Below are 18969 nucleotides of genomic sequence, written 5' to 3'. Positions count from 1 at the left end.
TCCTCTAAATATCTTCCTTTACCTTAGTGCAGTCCTTCTTCACTTACCTCATCCTTCCATTTTTCTTTTAAATGTCCTTATTTCTTCTGAGAAATCCTCACTTCCTGTTCTTCTGTCTGTAACTACACACTGTAATGCAAGGCTTTCTCCCTGGTGTGGAGAAAGCCTCTTGAGGGGGGACGGTCTTTTGGATGACGGCATGTGATTTGCCGCAATTGCAGCCCGATTTATTGCGGCAAAGTTGCAACACGATTGGCGTGCTATTAAGAAGTAATGGCATCGGAAATGCATCCTGCGTTTTACAGCGACTTGGAATCGCGGCGATTCACATTGCCGAAGTATAAATGGAGCCTCACTGATTGAACCAGGTTCTCCTTCATTTGTGCCTCGCACACTTCTCCCTCCCGGGTACTGTGACTCACAATGGGAGGGTTTCGGCAGTGCTGTCAATCAAGACTGCAGTGGGCGGGACCTAGGTGTAGCCATGTGCTGATTGAGTTACAACAGAAGTGACAATGCTGATAGCCACACCCCCGCTACATCTCCTCCTCCTACTATAGTGTAAGCAGGTACAGCCTTTGAGTGACAACTCTGCTTGGAATTCAGGAGAATCGTTGTCACACCGTTGCAGGAAACTGCTTTGAGTGAACTTCACTGGCAGGATCATTATTTGTATAACTTTGTGAAGCTTTCACGCGAGTGAACACTAGGGTGTTGGTTTGGGCCCCACTGGTTTACTGTGTCGCCCTTTATTCAAACCATTTCTCGTCTCTGTGGTTAAAAACAAAAGTTATTTTGACCCCTCTAACAATTAGAAAATTGAGTGATTTAAATAACCAAATCCCTTTTTGTCTTACAGATCGCAGCAAAAATTGGCGGTGAAGTCCCTGGTGGAGTGAATAACACCCCAGATTTCAACTTTGGTGGACAAAAGAGGCAGCTTGAAGATGGAGGTAAGAATGTGTTTAGTTTGTTTTTCCAGTCTGGAATCTGAGGAGACAAGGGAACTTAAAGCTGATTTCCAGCTTCAGGGCCGGTTCACACTAGTGCGACGCCAGAAATCGCCTGTGATTCGCACCACATTGCTGTGCAGATCACATGCAATGTCTGTGCGATGCAAATTCAGCCATACAGAACTGTATGGCTGAATTCACATGGCATTCAGACCAAACTCGTGAAGGACCCCCCTTTTTTTAAATATCCGCCCCAAAATCGCATTGCATGGGTGTTCACATCCATGCGATTTAATTCCTGTCCGAATTCATAGTTCACACTGCGACCTGTAAACCGATCTTGGGGTGTCATTAACTTTGTTTTGACACCCGTAGAGGACAATGTGAACCACTGGCGATTCGGGTGCAATGCAGGCACCAGCACTGGATTTGCAGGGTTTCCAGCATCGCACACGTGTGAACCAAAAAAAAATCTCTAATCGCAGCAATACCACATGTGTGTTTTTTGTACCTGAAATACAGCCCAGAAGCAATATATAGTTTATTTTTCCTATTTGAGCCAAAGACTTAGGCCCCTTTCACACTGAGGCGGTAGCCGTGGTGGCGGTATAGCGGCGCTATACCTTCGGATTTGCTGCGGCCGGCAAAGGGTTAATACCGCCCGCAATGCACCTCTGCAGAGGCGCATTGCGAGCGGTATTGCCGCGGTTTCCCATTGTTTTAAATGGGAAGGAGCGGTATACACATCGCTCCAAAGATGCTGCTGGCAGGAGATTTTTTTCTCTCCCGCCAGCGCATCGCTTTAGTGTGAAAGCCCTCGGGCTTTCACATTGAGTATGCAGTGCATGAGTTTTTCAGGCGGTATAGCAGCACTATTTTTAGCGCTGTACCGCCTGAAAAACTCAGTGTGAAAGGGGTCTAACCCTGGCACTTGCCTAGATCATACCTTAGTTTGGGGCTCTAGGTGAGACCCTCTCAGCACAAAAGGAGATGTGCATATTTTCGGCCCCAAAGAAAAATGCCCAGTGCAGTGTGGGGTCGCATATGTGTGTTAAGTCGGTGTGACGGGGTTAAAGTTGTAAAGGCAGAAGGTTTTTTCTTAATGCATTCTATGCTTTAAGATAAAGCCTTCTGTATGTAGCAGTCCCCCAGCACCCCTACCTGAGCCCCATCTCTGTCCTGCCATTTCCACGAGTCGGCCAACCGGGACTCTCCCTCCTGATTGGCTGAGACAAAGCAGCAGTGCCATTGGCTCCTGTGGCTGTAAATCAGTAGAGGAAGGGGGCGGCTCCATGTCTGAATGGACACATGGAGCTGCAGCTCGGCTAGATGTGGGGGCACTTCACAAGAGGAAGGTGCCAGGAGCAGCACAGTGGGACCCGAGAAGAGGAGGATCCAGGCTGCCCTGTGCAAATCCACTGCACAGAGGTAAGTGTGACATGTATTTTTTTTTTTTTTTCATTTTTTTTTTTTTTAAAGCGGTAGTTCCCCCTCAAAAAAAGTGTTACCCTTCGATTGATGCTCATTTTGTCTAGGGGAATCGGCTAGTTGTTTTAAAATCGAAGCTGTACTTACTGTTGTAGAGAGCGATCTTCTCCGCTGCTTCCGGGTATGGTCTTCGGGACTGGGCGTTCCTATTTTGTTTGAGTCTTCCGAGAGGCTTCTGACGGTCGCATCCATCGACTCACGAGTAGCTGAAAGAAGCCGAACGTCGGCGCGGCTCTATACGGCGCCTGCGCGCCAACGTTCGGCTACTTTCGGAAAATCATGATGTGATAGATGCGACCGTCGGAAGCCTGTCGGAAGCCTGTCGGAAGACTGTCAATCAAGAAGGGAACGCCCAGTCCCAAAGACCCATACCCGGAAGCGGCGGAGAAGATCGCTCTCTACAACGGTAAGTACAGCTTCGATTTTAAAACAACTAGCCGATTCCCCTAGACAAAATGAGCAGGAATCTAAGGGTAACATTTTTTTTGAGGGGGAACTACCGCTTTAATAACAAAGACTTTACAATCGCTCTAAACGGAAGCTAAAGATCAAATTTAACATGCATGAAAAATTAAGTGGTATAAAGAGAAACCCTGATTAATAAGTGAATTGCACTATGACTGTACCATTTCTCTGGCATCCAATGTCTTTATTTGCTTTTCAGACCAACCGGAGTGCAAGAAAATGGCCACGCAAAGTGAACGTAAGTTTGCATTCCGATCTCCCTATTTTTTTTTGTCTTGTAATATTACTGAAGTTTCTCTCTCTTATGAATATGTTTGGGGTTTCTGATGCATTAGAAAACGTTGCTTTTGTATTTTATTGAATGGGTGGAGGTTATATCCTCCTGTTGGGTTTATATTTGCGTTTCAATCAAACTATTTTCTTCACTAACCTGAATTACTAACATTCCTTCACTGACATGGCGTGCTGACCCCAGAAATCATGTTGCAGCTGACAGTTCTTCCATCTGATGTTTTAATAAAGGAGGCTGTGCGATTAAAGTCATCAAACTGATGATCAGCGATGGCTGAGGAGCAATTTGTCTGATTTCCTGTTGTGAAATCCTTTTAGTAATCAAGGTTGAAGTGTACTTGAAGAGCCAGCTATTGTCCTCATTGAAACAATTCTAGGAAAGGTTAAGCTTGTTAACTACTATATATGTGTACAAATATTCCGCATTTGCTTTGCTTTTTTTTTTTATCCGATTTCAGTGTATACAATTTAAAAAAATATCTAACCCCTGTATTGCAGGCTTTTTCTTGTGTAACTTTTATCTGATGGGCATATTCTGGGCTAGGTCGACATCACTCTACCAGGCTCGGTTCACTTGGGATCTGACTTGAGACCCTAAGGCCCCTTTCACATTGAGGAGTTTTTCATGCGGTACAGCGCTAAAAATAGCGCTGCTATCCCGCCTGAAAAACTCCTTCACTGCAGACTCAATGTGAAAGCCTGAGGGCTTTCACACAGAGGCGATGCGCTGGCGGGAGACAAAAAAATCTCCTGTCAGCAGCATCTTTGGAGCGGCATGTATACCGCTCCTTCACCGCTCCTTCCCATTGAAAACAATGGGAAACCGCGGCAATACGGCCCGCAATGCGCCTTTATAGAGGCGCATTGCGGGCGGTATTAACCCTTTATCGGCCGCTAGCGGGGGTTAATACCGCACCGCTAGCGGCTGATTCCCGCGGCAATCCCGGCGGTATAGCGCCACTATTTTTAGCGGCGATATACCGCCACCGCGGCTACAGGTCCAATGTGAAAGGGGCCTTAGTCTCATGACATGTGAAATCCCATGTTAGTCAACCAGTGCGGGCCTAATTGGCACTCCTGAAGTCACTCTGACTTCAGAAAAGGTTCCTGTGCTACTTCGAGGCGACTGCTATCTGACTTGTGTCCATGGACTTGAATATAAGTTGACTTGCCTCCAAGTCGGATCCTTATCTATACTGATGTGATTTTTTTGGATCCGACATTACAGGAAGATTACCCAGGCATTTCCTGCGGTGTAGCCCCGCCCTTGCTTCAAGGTCGCATTAAAGTAGTACTCGAGTTGCTTGGAAGTCGCGTGACTTGCAGGTCGCAGTAGCGTGAACCAAGCTTTAATCTGACCCTGCGTTGTACTTGATGTTGTTGTTTGACCATGGCCATAGTTGTCTTATTGAAGAAACTTTGAGGGACTGGTTGCACAGACGTGTGCCTGCCAGAGTGAGGAGTTTTGCACCGTATTCCTCTACCCCTAGTCTTGACAAGCATTCAACCCTTGAGTGTTGAATGTATGTGTGTGGGTTTTTTTTCCCCTCAAGTTGTCTTTCCCAGGCAGCATCTGAGGGTTGGCTTCTCCCACCTAGAAACAGGAAACACAATGTCCACTATTATAAAGAGTTTGCACATACCTGGATGCCTCTTTTTTGTGTATTTCCTCGAACTACATGATCGTGTTTTTTATATCTATCTATCTAATCTTTAAATTTATTTTGTCTATGGATATTTTCCTTCAGGTCCTGTGCTTGTTGCAAGGGCCTTCCTGCTCAGCTGCTGCCACTGGTCTTTGGGGAAGGTCAGGCAGCTTAGGACAGGGGCCTGAGGTTTCTTCCCCATTGGGGGGAGTTGGCAACCATTCCCCCAGTTTTCTGGCATCCTGGGACAGCCTCCCTGTGCAGCTGATGCCTGTTGAGGCTCATGGTGTGTGAACAGGGCATCTGTGATTCCTTGGTTGGGCGACCGATGGCTCTCCTTTTTTACCAGGGCATGCTTCCGCATTGGCTTTTGCGTAATGAAATTGCGGCAGCCAGATTTCGGGACGCCGATTTGCATCACTTTTGGTAGTGATTCTGGCTGACGCCATCTTGCCGGTGATTGGAGGACGTGTGCTCTGTTGGGTACTCCCTCACTGTCATTTCCCCTAGCTCCCTTTTGGTCGGACCTTATGACGTCCCTTCCATGTTTACTGAGGCAGTCTTTTTAACCTGGAAACCAGGCAAGCTGTAATGGCGTCAGACCCATGGCAGGTATGTGTCCACCCATATCACTTACAGGGCGGGTGGCACCTGGGGCATCACTTTTCTTGCTCACTTAAGCTGACCATGTCAGACGATGCACCATCCTGCTCTGCAGATACTGCGAGCCAGCAAAGCTCCAAGGTAATCTAGAGCTGCTGGGGTCACCTCTGCACTTGCCAAACCTGTGTGCATCATAATGCTTTTCAGTGTAGCATTGATTTTTTTGCCTCATTCTGGGTCCACTGGCTCTCATTTCAGACTAAGGCTTCAGAAGAAAAAAAGGCTAAGACCAGCAACAAAGCGTGCGCATCATGCGGTCAGACTATCCTCAGATTGGACAAAACTGCTGTTAAAATTGCATCAGCAAAATAGTTGCTAAAGAATCACCGGGGGGGTGACCTGCTGCCCCCTTTCAAAAAGCAAATGTGGGGTACATTTGGTCCTCCTTGTGCACAGCGTCTTCAGACCCCTACTGTTTCATGTCCTAGCAACTACCCATCCACTAGCCAGGCTGCTATTCCATCCTGTAGTGTAGGGGATCCTGCCAGATCTGAGCAGGAAAAAGATTCAGTCTGAGAATGGACTATGCTCAGACATAGATTTCCAAAGCTTTCTTTTATTTGTTGGACACTAAGAACTTTTCCAGTTCACCAAACCCTTAAATTTTATCGGAGTGTGATGAAACGGAAAATAAAGTGTTTCACTCCTGCTGCGATAAAACGCAGATGCCTGTTCTTGGAGGGAGACGCACAGTTGTGGGCTAAGTGTCCTAAGGTTGATGCATCGCTTTCCAAAATAGCCAACAAGACTAAACTCTTTTGAGGATTCTGGAACCAGTTGGAACAAAGTCCCTACTAAAAAGACCATGGGAAGCTGGAGCAGCGAATTTCAATTCTGCGATCGCCTCCACATATACAGTATGCATGCTCTTACTATGGGGAACATAACAGTTTTGTTCTCAAGGCATTAGACACAGGCTATGCCATACCCCGCTGAGCAGGTATTTAGTCACAACACCCCCCAAAGATCAAGATTGGCAGAAGGTCTAATGTCCTTTTTGGGGGATCTGCTTATGTAAAGTCCCCCACAACGAAGAAGGTAAAGAGATTTTACACTCCCATATTTTCCAGAAGTAAACCGTCGGAAAATACAGGCTTGTACTCAATCTGAAGCCATTCAACAGATCAATCCGACACACAATATTCCAGGAGCATACTGCCACCAGGAGTCTTTGTGGACCTGCAGGAGTCTTTGTGGACCTGCAGGACACTTCTCTACATGAAACGATAAAGAAAAATCATCACCAATACCTGAGATTTGCAGTCTGGGGGCCGAAGGCTACATTTCACCTTCAATACACTGCTCTAACCTTTTGGTATTTCATCGGCACCCAGAATATTTAAAAGAAAGAAAAAAAAAAAATTGGCAGAAGCTCTGAAGAACTTATGCCTGGAAGGTATAGGAAAATACTTTTTTATTTGGGCACACCAGAAGCACTGACAAAAAATCTCCAGTCAAGCATCCGTTACCTGAGGGATCTAGGGTGGATCATAAACTACTATTTGACTTGGGACTAAGCTAGATTTTTGCTAAACTATCTGGGCTATATACTAGATGCCATGAACCAAAGATCTATCTTACTCAGGACAAAACAAAGAATATCAGAAGAGAACTTCAATATGTTGCACCGACTCGATCTCCATAAGCTTAGGTATGAGCATACTGGATCTTATGACCTCCTCTATACCTGCCGTCTATGCATTAAGGTGAAAACTTCTGTCAGTCACCGCCCCCTCTTTTTACTTATCTGAGCCCCGTATTTCCCTTGGTGACGTGCTGTCCCGGCTTTTGATTGGATCGATAGCAGCGCAGCCATTGGCTCCACCTGCTGTCAATCCATTCCAATGACGCAGGGCCGAGTCCGGCATTCATGTCTATGGATGCAAGTGCTGGACTCGGAGTGCGCCTGCAAGGTAACCCCCCCAGGAGAGCGCTTCTCCTAGGGGGTTATCTGATGCGTGGAGGAGCCACGAGAGCTGATGGACCCCAGAAGAGGAGGGTCGGGGCCACTCTGTGCAAAACGAGCTGCACATTGGAGGCAAGTTGACATTTTATGTTTCAATAGTTTTTATTAAAGTTTTTTTATTTTTTATAAAAAAATAAATATAACAAGATAATCTCAGCTTTTCATTTTCATTGTACAATATAAAACGCATTGAGGGAATAGCATGTTGATTAGTCTGTGACACTAAAGACACACATCCGTATCACCAAAATAGTCCAAAGTAAACAATGATCTGTCAAGAGTGAACCTTAACTATAAGTCAGAATAAAAAAAAACATATCATAGGTTTTTTGAAAGCAAGGTAAAGGAGGCAAATCGGTGAAGGAAAAGTGGGGGGGGGGGATAAGGACCACGGCTTCGTGCCCAGAGACCCTACTTGCAAAAAGAGACTTGGATGGCAAGTGTCCGAGGGTCATTTTGTAAGATATCCAATCCAAGGGTCCCACACTTTGGTGCAGGACAAGATTAAGGTATTTCACAATGCTGTCAACCGTTCATTTAGCATGAGCCACGATAATTTGCCCTTGAGCTGGTCAAATGGTAGGGCAGCGGACCTCCAATTCCTGACTATGGTAATTTTTGCTGAGATAAATATGAAGGTCAAAAGCCTCCATTGGAACTTGGAGGCTTCCACTACCCCACCCCCCAGAAGAGCGTGTATTGCTGATTTCGTCAAGTTGAGTCTGGTTTGGGAGTATATGAAGCTGTAGACCCTATTCCAAAACCTCCTGACATTAGGGCATGTCCACCAAATGTGATAAGTGGATCCTATTTGACCACAACCTCTAAAACATAAGGAGGTAGCTCCAGGTACAAAAGCGGCCTCTCTTGCTGGTACCATATACCATCGCAACAAAACCTTAATAGTTTGCCTCTATCGAGGTATAATGAGTGATTTGAATGCAGACTCCGAAATTTTGTGCCATTCCCCCAGGTCAATGGATTCCTCTAAATCTTTTTCCCATTAGATCATGTAGTTCAGTTTTGTCGATACATTCATCAATATCGGATATATGGCAGTTATGTGACCTCTGTTATCATAGTGACTACATAAGTATTCCCTGGGGGTCGAGCCTACTAAATCACTCTTACGGGTTAAAGTTTGCACAAAGTGGTAAATCTGGGCATACCTATAGTGTTATGTGGGGGGCATTTGGTATCTGTCGATCATGGACCGCTCAGATAGCATTCCCTTACTATCACAAAGATCTGATATACGCAGTAAACCCTTATTGGTCCACCAAGCAAACGTGATGGGAACGAGGCCCGGGGTGAACGCCCTATTTTGCAATAGTCGTGCCAATGGGGTTTTTAAATTGATGCGTCCTCGAGAGCCTTTCCCATATCTCTAGCGAGAAAGACAAAGTAGGGCAGAGTATTGTCGGTCTCGCATTGTATGAGAAATTGGGTATGGACGACAGGAATAAGATCCCATACCCATCCATATTGCTTGTGGTATCTGGGAATGATACCTAGTGAGTTGGGCCACCTGGGCCGCATAGAAGTGTTTCTGCAGGTCGGGCAAACCAAGGCCCCCCCTCTCCATTTTGGGGTATACATTGTACTTTTGTTCACCCTAGGCCTCTTGTCTCCCCAAATAAATTGGAGGACTTTCCTTCGGAACATTTGGAGATCCTGTTGAACCAAAGCCATGGGTATAGTGCCAAAAAATAAAGTAGCCTCGAGTAAGACATTCATTTTTATTGAGTGGAGTCAGCCAAACCACGATGGGGGATGGATCTGCCATTTAGCCAAATTGACATGTTTTAAATAAAAAAAACAAAAGGCTTGCAATCACTTGAAGTGTTATTTTACTAACCATAATAAAGACCTTTGTTACCTGTTGCTTATTGTATTATGGAGGCATATAGGTATGTGTACTTTTTATAATGGACATTGTGTTTCTTGTTTCTAGGTGGGCGGAGCCATCTCTCAGATACTTCCATGGAAGACTTCCTTGAAAATGAAGGTACCAAACTGTTTTTTTTTATTATTTTTTATGCGGGATATGAAATTGGCCTTTAACCACTTGCACAGCACATTTAATTTCTTTGACATTTAATACCATGTTGGCAGCAGCTAGCGGCCATAACCCCTGTATTTTGTACTGTGGGTTATTCTGCGTCTGAAAGTGGTCCCTGTGGTGGAGACTTTTAGTGACGACGGTAGAGGGTTTAAGTACTGTAGTTCGGCGCAGTTTTAAAGCATGACATGTTGGGTATCTACCTGGTGTAACATCTTTCATGTTCTACAAAGATGTTCCTGAAAAGTCCTGGTCTTAAAGGGGTTGTAAGGGTTAATTTTTTTTTTTTTTTTTTTTTCAAATAACAAACCTACCATAGTTGCCTCCACTATGCAGTTCGTTTTGTACAGAGTGGCCTCGATCATTGTCTTCTGGGGTCCCTCGTGGCTGTCTCGGCTCCTCCCTGTAAGAGCTAGCCCTCTTCTGGGAAGTGCTCCCCTAAGGGGGTTAGCTTGCGGGCGCGCTCTCGTGTGATACAGTGGCGGCCATAGCCGCCAAGTGCATCACTCAGTGCCGCCCCCAGGTGTTGCCACGTCTTTAATTTGATTGAAAGCAGCGGGAGCCAATGGCTGCGCTGCTCTCCAATGATGAGCCGCCTCAAGCTGGGGGAAGGCATCGCGGGCTTGCGTTCATGGAAGTTTCGTGGCTCGTGTAAGTAAAACGGGGGGAGGCTGGGGCCCCGAGAGTGCAAGGTGTTTTTTCACCTTAATGCATTAAAGCAGGAGTTCACCCGAATTTTTTTTTTTTTTTTTTTAACATTAGATTGATGCTCATTTTGTCTAGGGGAATCGGGTAGTTTTTTTAAAAACGAAGCAGTACTTACCGTTTTAGAGCAATCTTCTCCGCCGCTTCCGGGTATGGTCTTCGGGACTGGGCGTTCCTATTTGATTGACAGGCTTCCGACGGTCGCATACATCGCGTCGCGAGTAGCCGAAAAGCCGTACGTCGGTCCGGCTCTATACGGCGCCTGCATACCGACGTTCAGCTACTTTCGGAAAATCGTGACGCGATAGATGCGACCGTCGGAAGCCTGTCAATCAAATGGGAACGCCCAGTCCCGCAGCCCATACCCGGAAGTGGCGGAGAAGATCGCTCTCTAAAACGGTAAGTACTGCTTCGTTTTTAAAAAAACTACCCGATTCCCCTTGACAAAATGAGCATCAATCTAATGTTAAAAATTGTCATTTCCGGGTGAACCTCCACTTTAAGGTGATAAAACATGAAGCTTTAAAAGGGTTGTAAAGTGGTTAAATCTGAAGCCGAGTATGTGTTCTGTTTTGCTTACTTTAGTCTACCTTGAATGAATGTAAGTATGCATATCATACTTGAGGGCCTACTGGTGAAGCTGACAATTATTTTTAGTAGTCGGTGCTACTACAGCAGCGATATTCCTGGGCTGAGCAAATTCCTCTCTGTACACTAACCACTGAGGGGCGCTTGCTCGGCACTGCTGCCAATTTAATAAAGACTTTGCCTTGTATTAAAAGAAATACAATCTGATTGGACAAGGTGGAGTTTGTGGTTGTCCATCCTCTCCAGCTCATTTAATTAGAGATCGCTTTGTATTCACAAAAAAAATACAAGGTGTTTTGTGAACGGCAGCTGTGCCTATCGAGAGACCTGTGGTGAGAGGAAGCCACCCGGGGGACTTTGTGGAAGAAGATTGTGGCTATTGCTGTAATGGCATGGACTACTACAGTGATGGTTGGCTTCCCCAGTAGAGCCTCGGGTATGAAATGTACATACCTAGATTAGTCCTAGTATGCATTTTAGATCATACCTGGAATTTTCTTTAGCAGATACTATGACCAAAAAAAAGTTTTGAAGGAAAGGAGCTAAATTACTGTTGTGCTGTGGCTGATATTGGCAGCGCCAAGTACAAAAATGTAGTTCCAAAACATCTGGGGTGTCATCACTGGTCTAGAGGATACTAAATGTTAATGTCATTTTGTCTTTTTATATTATAGCGATGTCCCAGCCACTTGCGCAATCGTCCCTCCCTCCTCGGTAAGATTTGTTTCACAGCCGCTGTCACCTGTATTTTATCTTCTATCCTCCTCTGGAGAATTGAATGACCATTCTCATTTCTCCTTGTAGGTCCGGTACAATGACTGAAGAGTATCGTGTGCCAGACGGCATGGTGGGACTTAGTGAGTATTTAATATTTCTTGACTCATTACTGAGGATTTTTAAAGGACAGCTGTTGTGTGAAAAATGACATTTTCATGATGCAGAATTACAATGACAAAAGGATAATGAAGCTAATGGAACAAATCTGTGTAAAAGCCATTTGTATCCCACACCTGTTGTGTAACGCCGCCACATTCTGTTCACTGTCAGTGACGGGCTCAGGTGGCCGGCTGCCAGTGTCATTGTGATAGTTCTGTTAACCGCAAAGGGGTTAATATGGATTCTACTGCTGTTCCAAATCAAAAGTTCAGATAACTAGCGTGCACGCAGGTATAAGTCACTGATACAACCGTCTCAGTTGAAGTACACCGTTATCTCTGCTTTATTGCAGACAAGACAAACTTCTACATACAGCATGATACGTCACTATTATGTTAATGTGAACTAGAAAGCACATCTAATTGGCCGTGATACAAGAAGAGTACGAGATGGGGTGTCGATCTTTGCCGACCCTCTGATGTGTCTTCACCTCTGCATTCCTAAAGCTGTGTCGGAGAGGGGGGGTATTCGCCATGTTTGGGAGGGGTGTTATTAGGAGCTGATTTGAGTAAGGAAGGATTATAGCAGTGGTATACAAGAAAAAGCAATATAGACTTTATATTAAAGATGCCTAGAGAATAGACATTTTCTAATTTATCATTCTGCTCATTGCATTCCTTCACATCATCAGAGGGTAATACTGGAACACATCTCACAGAAGTCTGCAGAGTGGCCATTTTTCTCTTATCACTGATCTTTATGGAAAATGTATGGACAGGAAGTTACAGATTTTCAAATTACGCCCCAGACATGACACAGAGCATGTGCACAGATAAAGAGTTTAAAAATAGTGACAGTTGTCTTTGTCCTGCTGTGACCTGGGAAAAGATTCAAATCCATGGCATAGCACAGGGGGAAGACTGGGGGGTAATTTATAACGCAGCGGGGGATATCTCTGTCCACTCTGATGGGCACACTGCAGTTAATTCGCCATAAAAATCAGTTTGTGGCGTGTATCTAGTGATGCCTCATTGAGAAATGAAAGGTCTGGGATTTGGAGGAGAGCCAGACATGATTTTGACATGTCACATGACTGGGTATGACGTGTGTTTTTGTTTGTACATAATTTTTCTCATAACCTATGAGCCTTTAAACCCAGTCGCACACATCAATCAGGATGTAATGGCAGACTGAGGATCCCATAGTTCTAACATGAGGCCAGCATCCTGCAGTGCACTTTACATGACCTGTAGAAGAAAGTGTGCATGTTGTGAGGGAAAAGCCACTTTTATTTTGGGGGGGTTCTGTTGGGGATGCACCGATATGTCAGCAACCGAAAATCATTGTCATTTAGCCAATAGAAAATCAAAGTGCAGATAATGGCCACAGAAAGCCTGCCATTTTACCATGTTTATGGTGCATTTTTCATAGGTCATGTGACTCAAAAATGCGGCAAGCAGGATTTTTTAACAGCACAACGGACCAGTGTGAATTCTTTTTTTGTTTACACAAAAGTGCTTCAAAAACATCTATGGGCTACATTCAGAGAGAATTTACGCCGGCGTATCTATAGATACGCCGCGTAAATTTAAATCTGCGCCGGCGTATCTTTTTGTATTCAGAAAGCAAGATACACCGACATTAGCCTAAGATGCAACTGGCATAAGTCTCTTTACACCGTCGTATCTTAGGGTGCATATTTACGCTGGCCGCTAGGTGGCGCTTCTGTCGTTTTCGGCGTAGAATATGCAAATGACCTAGATACGCCGATTCACAAATTTACGTACCCCCGGCGCTATTTTTTTTACGTTGTTTACGTTAGGCTTTTTCGGGGGAAGGTTACTCCTGCTATTAGGAGGCGCACGCATGGCCGCCGTTCCAGCGTCGAAATTTGAATTTTTTACGTCGTTTGCCTAAGTCATTTGCGAATAGGGCTGGATGTAATTTACGTTCCCGTTGAAACCAATGACGTCCTTGCGGCGTACTTTGGAGCAATGCACACTGGGAAATTCCACGGATGGCGCATGCAAAACGTCAATCACGTCGGGTCAACAAGAATTTTACATAAAACACGCCCCCTCATCCACATTTGAATTACGCGCATTTACGCCGGCCCCATTTACGCTACGCCGCAACTTAGAAGGCAAGTGCTTTGTGAATACAGCACTTGCCTCTAACTTACGGCGGTGTAGCGTAAATACGATGCGCCGCCGTAACATTGCGCGCCCCTGCCTGAATCTAGCCCTATGTATTTTTATCTGAATGGACCAAGTGCATCCTGAAGTTTTCGGGATTCAGCACTAGCTCTCGTTCCTGGACACTCGGAGTAAATTTGGCAAAATGGAATAAAATAAAAGGCACCTTGGGACCCCTGCTTATTTTGAACGCCTATAAGTGACAGGTTTACTTATTGCACTGGTTAAGCTAACTTGCATGTCTCTTCCAGTCATCGGCCGTGGTGGGGAACAGATAAATAAGATCCAGCAAGAGTCGGGATGTAAAGTTCAGATTTCTCCAGGTAAGGCTTTTTATTTTATTTTTTTTCCCCCAGACTTTATTGTCGGGATTGATTTGTGATTGTTACCAGAAGCTGTCAGTCGGAGGGTTTATCAACCCATTTTGCATAAAATAGTTTAATGTGCTGAATTAATTTATTTTTCTTTCCTGCAGACAGTGGAGGATTACCAGACAGAATTGTGTCGTTGACAGGCTCTCCAGATTCAGTTCAGTAAGTATATCTGTACCCCAGTTGTGCGCCATTAGGTGCAGTATGTACACTGTTACCAAAAGTATTGGGACACCTGCATTTACACGCACATGAACTTTAATGTCATGCTAGTCCGTAGAGTTCAATATTGAGTTGGCCCACCCTTTGCAGCTTTAACGGCTTAAATTCTTCTGGGAAGGTTGTCCACAAGGTTTAGGAGTGTGTCTATGGGAATGTTTGGCCATTCTTCCAGAAGCGCATTTGTGAGGTCAGGCACTGATGGACGAGAAGGCCTGGCGCAGTCTCCACTCTCATTCATCCCAAAGGTGTTCTGTCAGGTCGAGGTCAGGACTCTGTGAAGGCCAGTCAAGTTCCTCCACCCCAAACTCTCTTCTGCATGTCTTTATGAACTTTGCTTTGTGCCCTGGTGTGCAATCATGTTGGAACAGGAAGGGTCCACAACACTAAACTGGTCCCACTAAGTTGGGAGCATGAAATTTACTAAAATGTGTTGGTATGCTGACAAATTAAGCGTTCCCTTAACTAGAACTAAAGGACCATACTCAACCCCTGAAAAACAACCCCACACACACCATAATACCCCCTCTACCAAATGATTTTCATATTACTGGCTTTAGTAACATTTGAAGTTAAACCTGTGAATAAGAAACCGTAAACGGATGCCTTGTGTGCGACGTGTCCCTGACCAGCTTCCATGTGCATCTAGGCAAATATCTCCCTTTACCTTAGACATGAGTGACTTTTTGATTTGTACATGGAGGAAAAAATAAATCTATTCTGCCAGATTGCATATTTCATCCTTATTTCTGAGGGCCAACTATGCTTTTCCTTGTAGGAGGGATTACATTTTCTATGTGTCATCCCTCTGCATTTATTGACCATGCAGAATCATCCTGCACTTTGGCTGCTCACATGCACACCCCCTGTGTACACATGTATGTGAAAGTTTATGCATGCTGATGGTGAGATCTCTGTGTTCCGCTCCTGAAAAGAGGAAGTGCTTTGTTTGTTTTTTTCTCACCAGCTGCATTTAGATTTGAGAAGGTAAAACACTGCATTCCCTCCTTTAATAGTTTCCTTCATCTGACTGTCTCTCTTTTTTGCAGAAAAGCCAAGATGATGCTTGATGAAATAGTTGCACGAGGTCGTGGGGGACCACCTGGCCAGTTCCATGACAACTCTAATGGACAGAATGGATCTTTACAAGAGATCATGATCCCCGCTGGCAAAGCTGGGCTGATTATTGGCAAGGGCGGAGAAACCATCAAACAGTTACAAGTATGTGATCATATGAGAATTGAATGATGGCATACTGACATTTCTGCCCAGCTGTCCTACAGTAAAGATTTATACACCAGTCCTGAGCATTTACCCTAAAGTGTTAGACTGGCCATACATTATATAATGTTCTTATTCCATTTCCTTTAACCACTTCAGCCCCAGACCACCTGGCTGCCAAATGACCGGGCCAGTTTTTGTGATACAGCACTGCGTTGCTTTAACGGACAATTGCGCAGTTGTGGGATGTTCCCAAACAAAATTGATGCGCCCCCCCCAGAGATTTCTTTTGGTGGTATTTGATCACCTCTGCAATCTTGTTTTTTTTTTTTTTTTAGATTACTGGTAATGGTGGCGATCTGTGATTTTTTGTTCATGACTGCGACATTATGGCTGACGCATCGGACAATTTTGACACATTTTCGGACCATTGTCATTTTCACAGCAAAGTGCTGTAAAAATGCATTGTTTACTGTGAAAATGACAATTGCAGTTTAGGAGTTAACCACTAGGGTGTACTGTAGGGGTTAGGTGTGACCTCATATGTGTTTCTAACTGTAGGGGGTGGGGCTGGACGTGTGACGTCAGTGATCGTCTTTCCCTATATCAGGGAACAGACGATCACTGAGACTGCCACAATGAAGAACAGGGAAGGTGTGTTTACACACACCTCTCCCCGTTCTTCAGCTCTGGGACCGATCGCGGGACACCAGCGGTGATCGTGGCCCTGGCGCGCCGTCGGCGCGTTGGTGACCCCACGGCTGGGCTTAAAGAGACATGTACGTGATTGTGCCCAGCTGTGCCATTCTACCAACGTATGTCGGCGTAAATGGGTCCTTAAGTGGTTAATAGTAGCTACAGTATTTGTAGCAGCTGACTTTTAATTGACTCCGCTTTAACTATGTAGCGCATACATATTTTGTGTTTTGGGTTTAACCTCCTATTATATAGTTTTATCTCAATTTGGGTAAGAAAATAGCCTTGGTGACTTTTTTTTTGGGGGGGGGGGGGGGGGGGGGAATCTGTTGCTGCTTGACTATGCTCTCTTGAAGAGCTATTGTCTAAATATTTTTTTCTGCATCTGACCCTTCTCGGAGTGTCGTTCTCCATTCTCCCCCACCATGCCCTGTGGTTCCACTGACCCTCTAAGTCTTTACAAGGCATGGTTGTGGGATGTGGGTCCTAATTTTTTTTTTTTTTTTTTTTTTTTGCTACTGGTATATATCTGTTGTTGGGTGTTTTGCTGTTAACTGTGTTTGGTAGTCTGCTGACAATTTAATATCCTTATGTAATTTCAGGAACGTGCTGGGGTCAAAATGATCCTTATACAAGATGCCTCTCAGGGCACCAATGTGGACAAGCCTCTCCGAATTGTTGGCGAACCATTCAAAGTGCAGGTAATGTTGAGGACTTCTAGGCCAGTATACTTGGACCTATTCCTGTTAAAAAAAAAAAAAAATCCTTTGAAATGTTTAAAAACAGTAACACAGGATTATATTCCTGGCAGGCTAATAAAATACAGAGGCAAGGAAAAGTATGTAAGCCCCTTGGAATTAACGGGGTAGGCAGTAATTTGCCATAATATGATCTGGTCCTCATCTACGAGTATAGCAGTGTGCAAGAGGGTTCATCCAAACTTTGTACTGATCCTCAGCTATTTCACAATAGTCAAACACAATGCGCTTAACCACTTGCCGCCCTATTGTAGCTTTACTTATACAGGGCGGTGGCTGTGCGCAGGATTATGTGTGAGATGGAATACATTTTATAGATATATATCTATAAAATGTATTCTATTCTTTGTCTGTGATCCTGCTGTTCCGGGGTGAGCGTGCCGCTAGCTCGCTCCTGCTGTGATTCTGTCAGTAGGAACGGCATTGATCTTGTGTTCCTGTAAAAGCATCTCCCCCACAGAGAACCCCTTGATCGCCCCTAAAGTTAACCCTTTCACAGCCAGTGTCATTACTAGTGTGACAGTGCATATTTTTAGCACTGGTCCCCAATAAGTGTCAGTTGGCACCTGATTTGTATCTGCACCTTTTTGGTCTTTTAACACACACACCATCACTGTTCTACTTCTCTGTTCAATAAAATAAAAATCTTGCCAGAAATGCAGTGTAGTGTCGTCCAGCACAATTGCCCAGTTCACCTCTACAAAACTCCCCACACCCCAACAATGTCCATGAGAATGATGGGGTGGTGTTTTTCCTATCACTGGTCTAGGATGACACTTCTGCGTCCCCCACAGGACAGCGAGTGAGCGCCATCACCCCCAGGACAGGTAGTGTTACTGGCAGGGTCACAAAGTGAAAATAAATATTTACCTATATATCACTTATTCTTGTGGTTGGATGCACTTTGGGCAGCAAGAAATCTTCACACCATGGTCTGTGTTTTTTATTTAATTTTTTTTAATTTATGCGGTGTAAAATGCAGGCTGTGGTAAGGAGTAATCACTGCGGTGTCAAACTATAAATGGGCCCCTTCGGTAATACGTTTTTAACTCTAAAAGCGCCATGAGCGTATTAGGTATGTCGCCCTATACTAGGTTACTGACCTTAATACCTTGGGTCCTCTGTGAGCTCGGATTTAGTGTACAGGGAAATTTCTTAAATGTGTTTTTTAAATGGTGTTGATCCTTTTCTTTGCATTATGTAATTTTTCTCTTTTTTTTTTTTTTTTTTTGCAGCAAGCTTGTGAGATGGTTATGGATCTTTTGAGAGAAAGAGATCAAGGAAACTTTGGAGGAGGTGGGGGAGGAGGAGGAGGAGGCGGTGGTGGTGGAGGAGGTGGTGGTGGTGGTGGTGGAGGAGGAGGAGGAAATGAATATGGGTCCAGAGGAGGAATAGATGTAAGTACCCAGGTAATTTCCAATACCGAATGACTTGAAGGATGTGTGGGTTTTGTTTTTGTTTTTTTTTCATTGGTCCAACTCTTGTTCTAGGTACCTGTCCCACGGCATTCGGTGGGGGTGGTGATTGGACGCAACGGTGAGATGATTAAGAAGATTCAGAATGATGCTGGTGTCAGGATACAGTTTAAACAAGGTGAGGAGGACTTTCTACGGGTACTCTACTTTCTACTCCTGTCCGTTAGGACTCAACTAAGGGCTCAGTGATCCAACACCTGAATCCCATCCACAATGAGCAAAATGTTATAAATTGATAGTAAAAAAAACTCCAAAAAACGCGCTCATGGCACTCTAAAGTTCATAAAAACAAGGATATTAGGTGGTAGTATATATTAACATGGTCCATTTA

General features: G+C 44.7%; 1 protein-coding gene across 4 annotated transcripts in view; it reads left to right on the top strand.

Annotated features, from left to right (window-relative positions):
- Positions 1 to 18969, top strand: part of LOC120933430 (KH-type splicing regulatory protein) — a 45409-nt gene that overhangs the window by 10412 nt on the left and 16028 nt on the right. For 2 of the 4 annotated variants that reach the window (XM_040346645.1, XM_040346643.1), the window contains exons 2-12: positions 860 to 953; positions 3106 to 3144; positions 9427 to 9480; positions 11502 to 11541; positions 11632 to 11684; positions 14150 to 14221; positions 14374 to 14431; positions 15538 to 15709; positions 17008 to 17106; positions 18399 to 18560; positions 18654 to 18756. In XM_040346645.1, coding sequence (XP_040202579.1) covers positions 860 to 953; positions 3106 to 3144; positions 9427 to 9480; positions 11502 to 11541; positions 11632 to 11684; positions 14150 to 14221; positions 14374 to 14431; positions 15538 to 15709; positions 17008 to 17106; positions 18399 to 18560; positions 18654 to 18756 — 946 coding nt within the window. Of the gene's footprint in view, positions 1 to 859; positions 954 to 3105; positions 3145 to 9426; positions 9481 to 11501; positions 11542 to 11631; positions 11685 to 14149; positions 14222 to 14373; positions 14432 to 15537; positions 15710 to 17007; positions 17107 to 18398; positions 18573 to 18653; positions 18757 to 18969 lie in introns of all 4 variants that reach the window. The other 2 variants (XM_040346644.1, XM_040346642.1) reach the window with 1 other exon arrangement.

This window comes from Rana temporaria, chromosome 3, assembly GCF_905171775.1.
Source record: "Rana temporaria chromosome 3, aRanTem1.1, whole genome shotgun sequence".
NCBI classification, from domain to species: Eukaryota; Metazoa; Chordata; class Amphibia; order Anura; family Ranidae; genus Rana; species Rana temporaria.
Note: the sequence above shows the minus strand (reverse complement) of the source record. Positions and strands in the feature narration are given on the sequence as shown.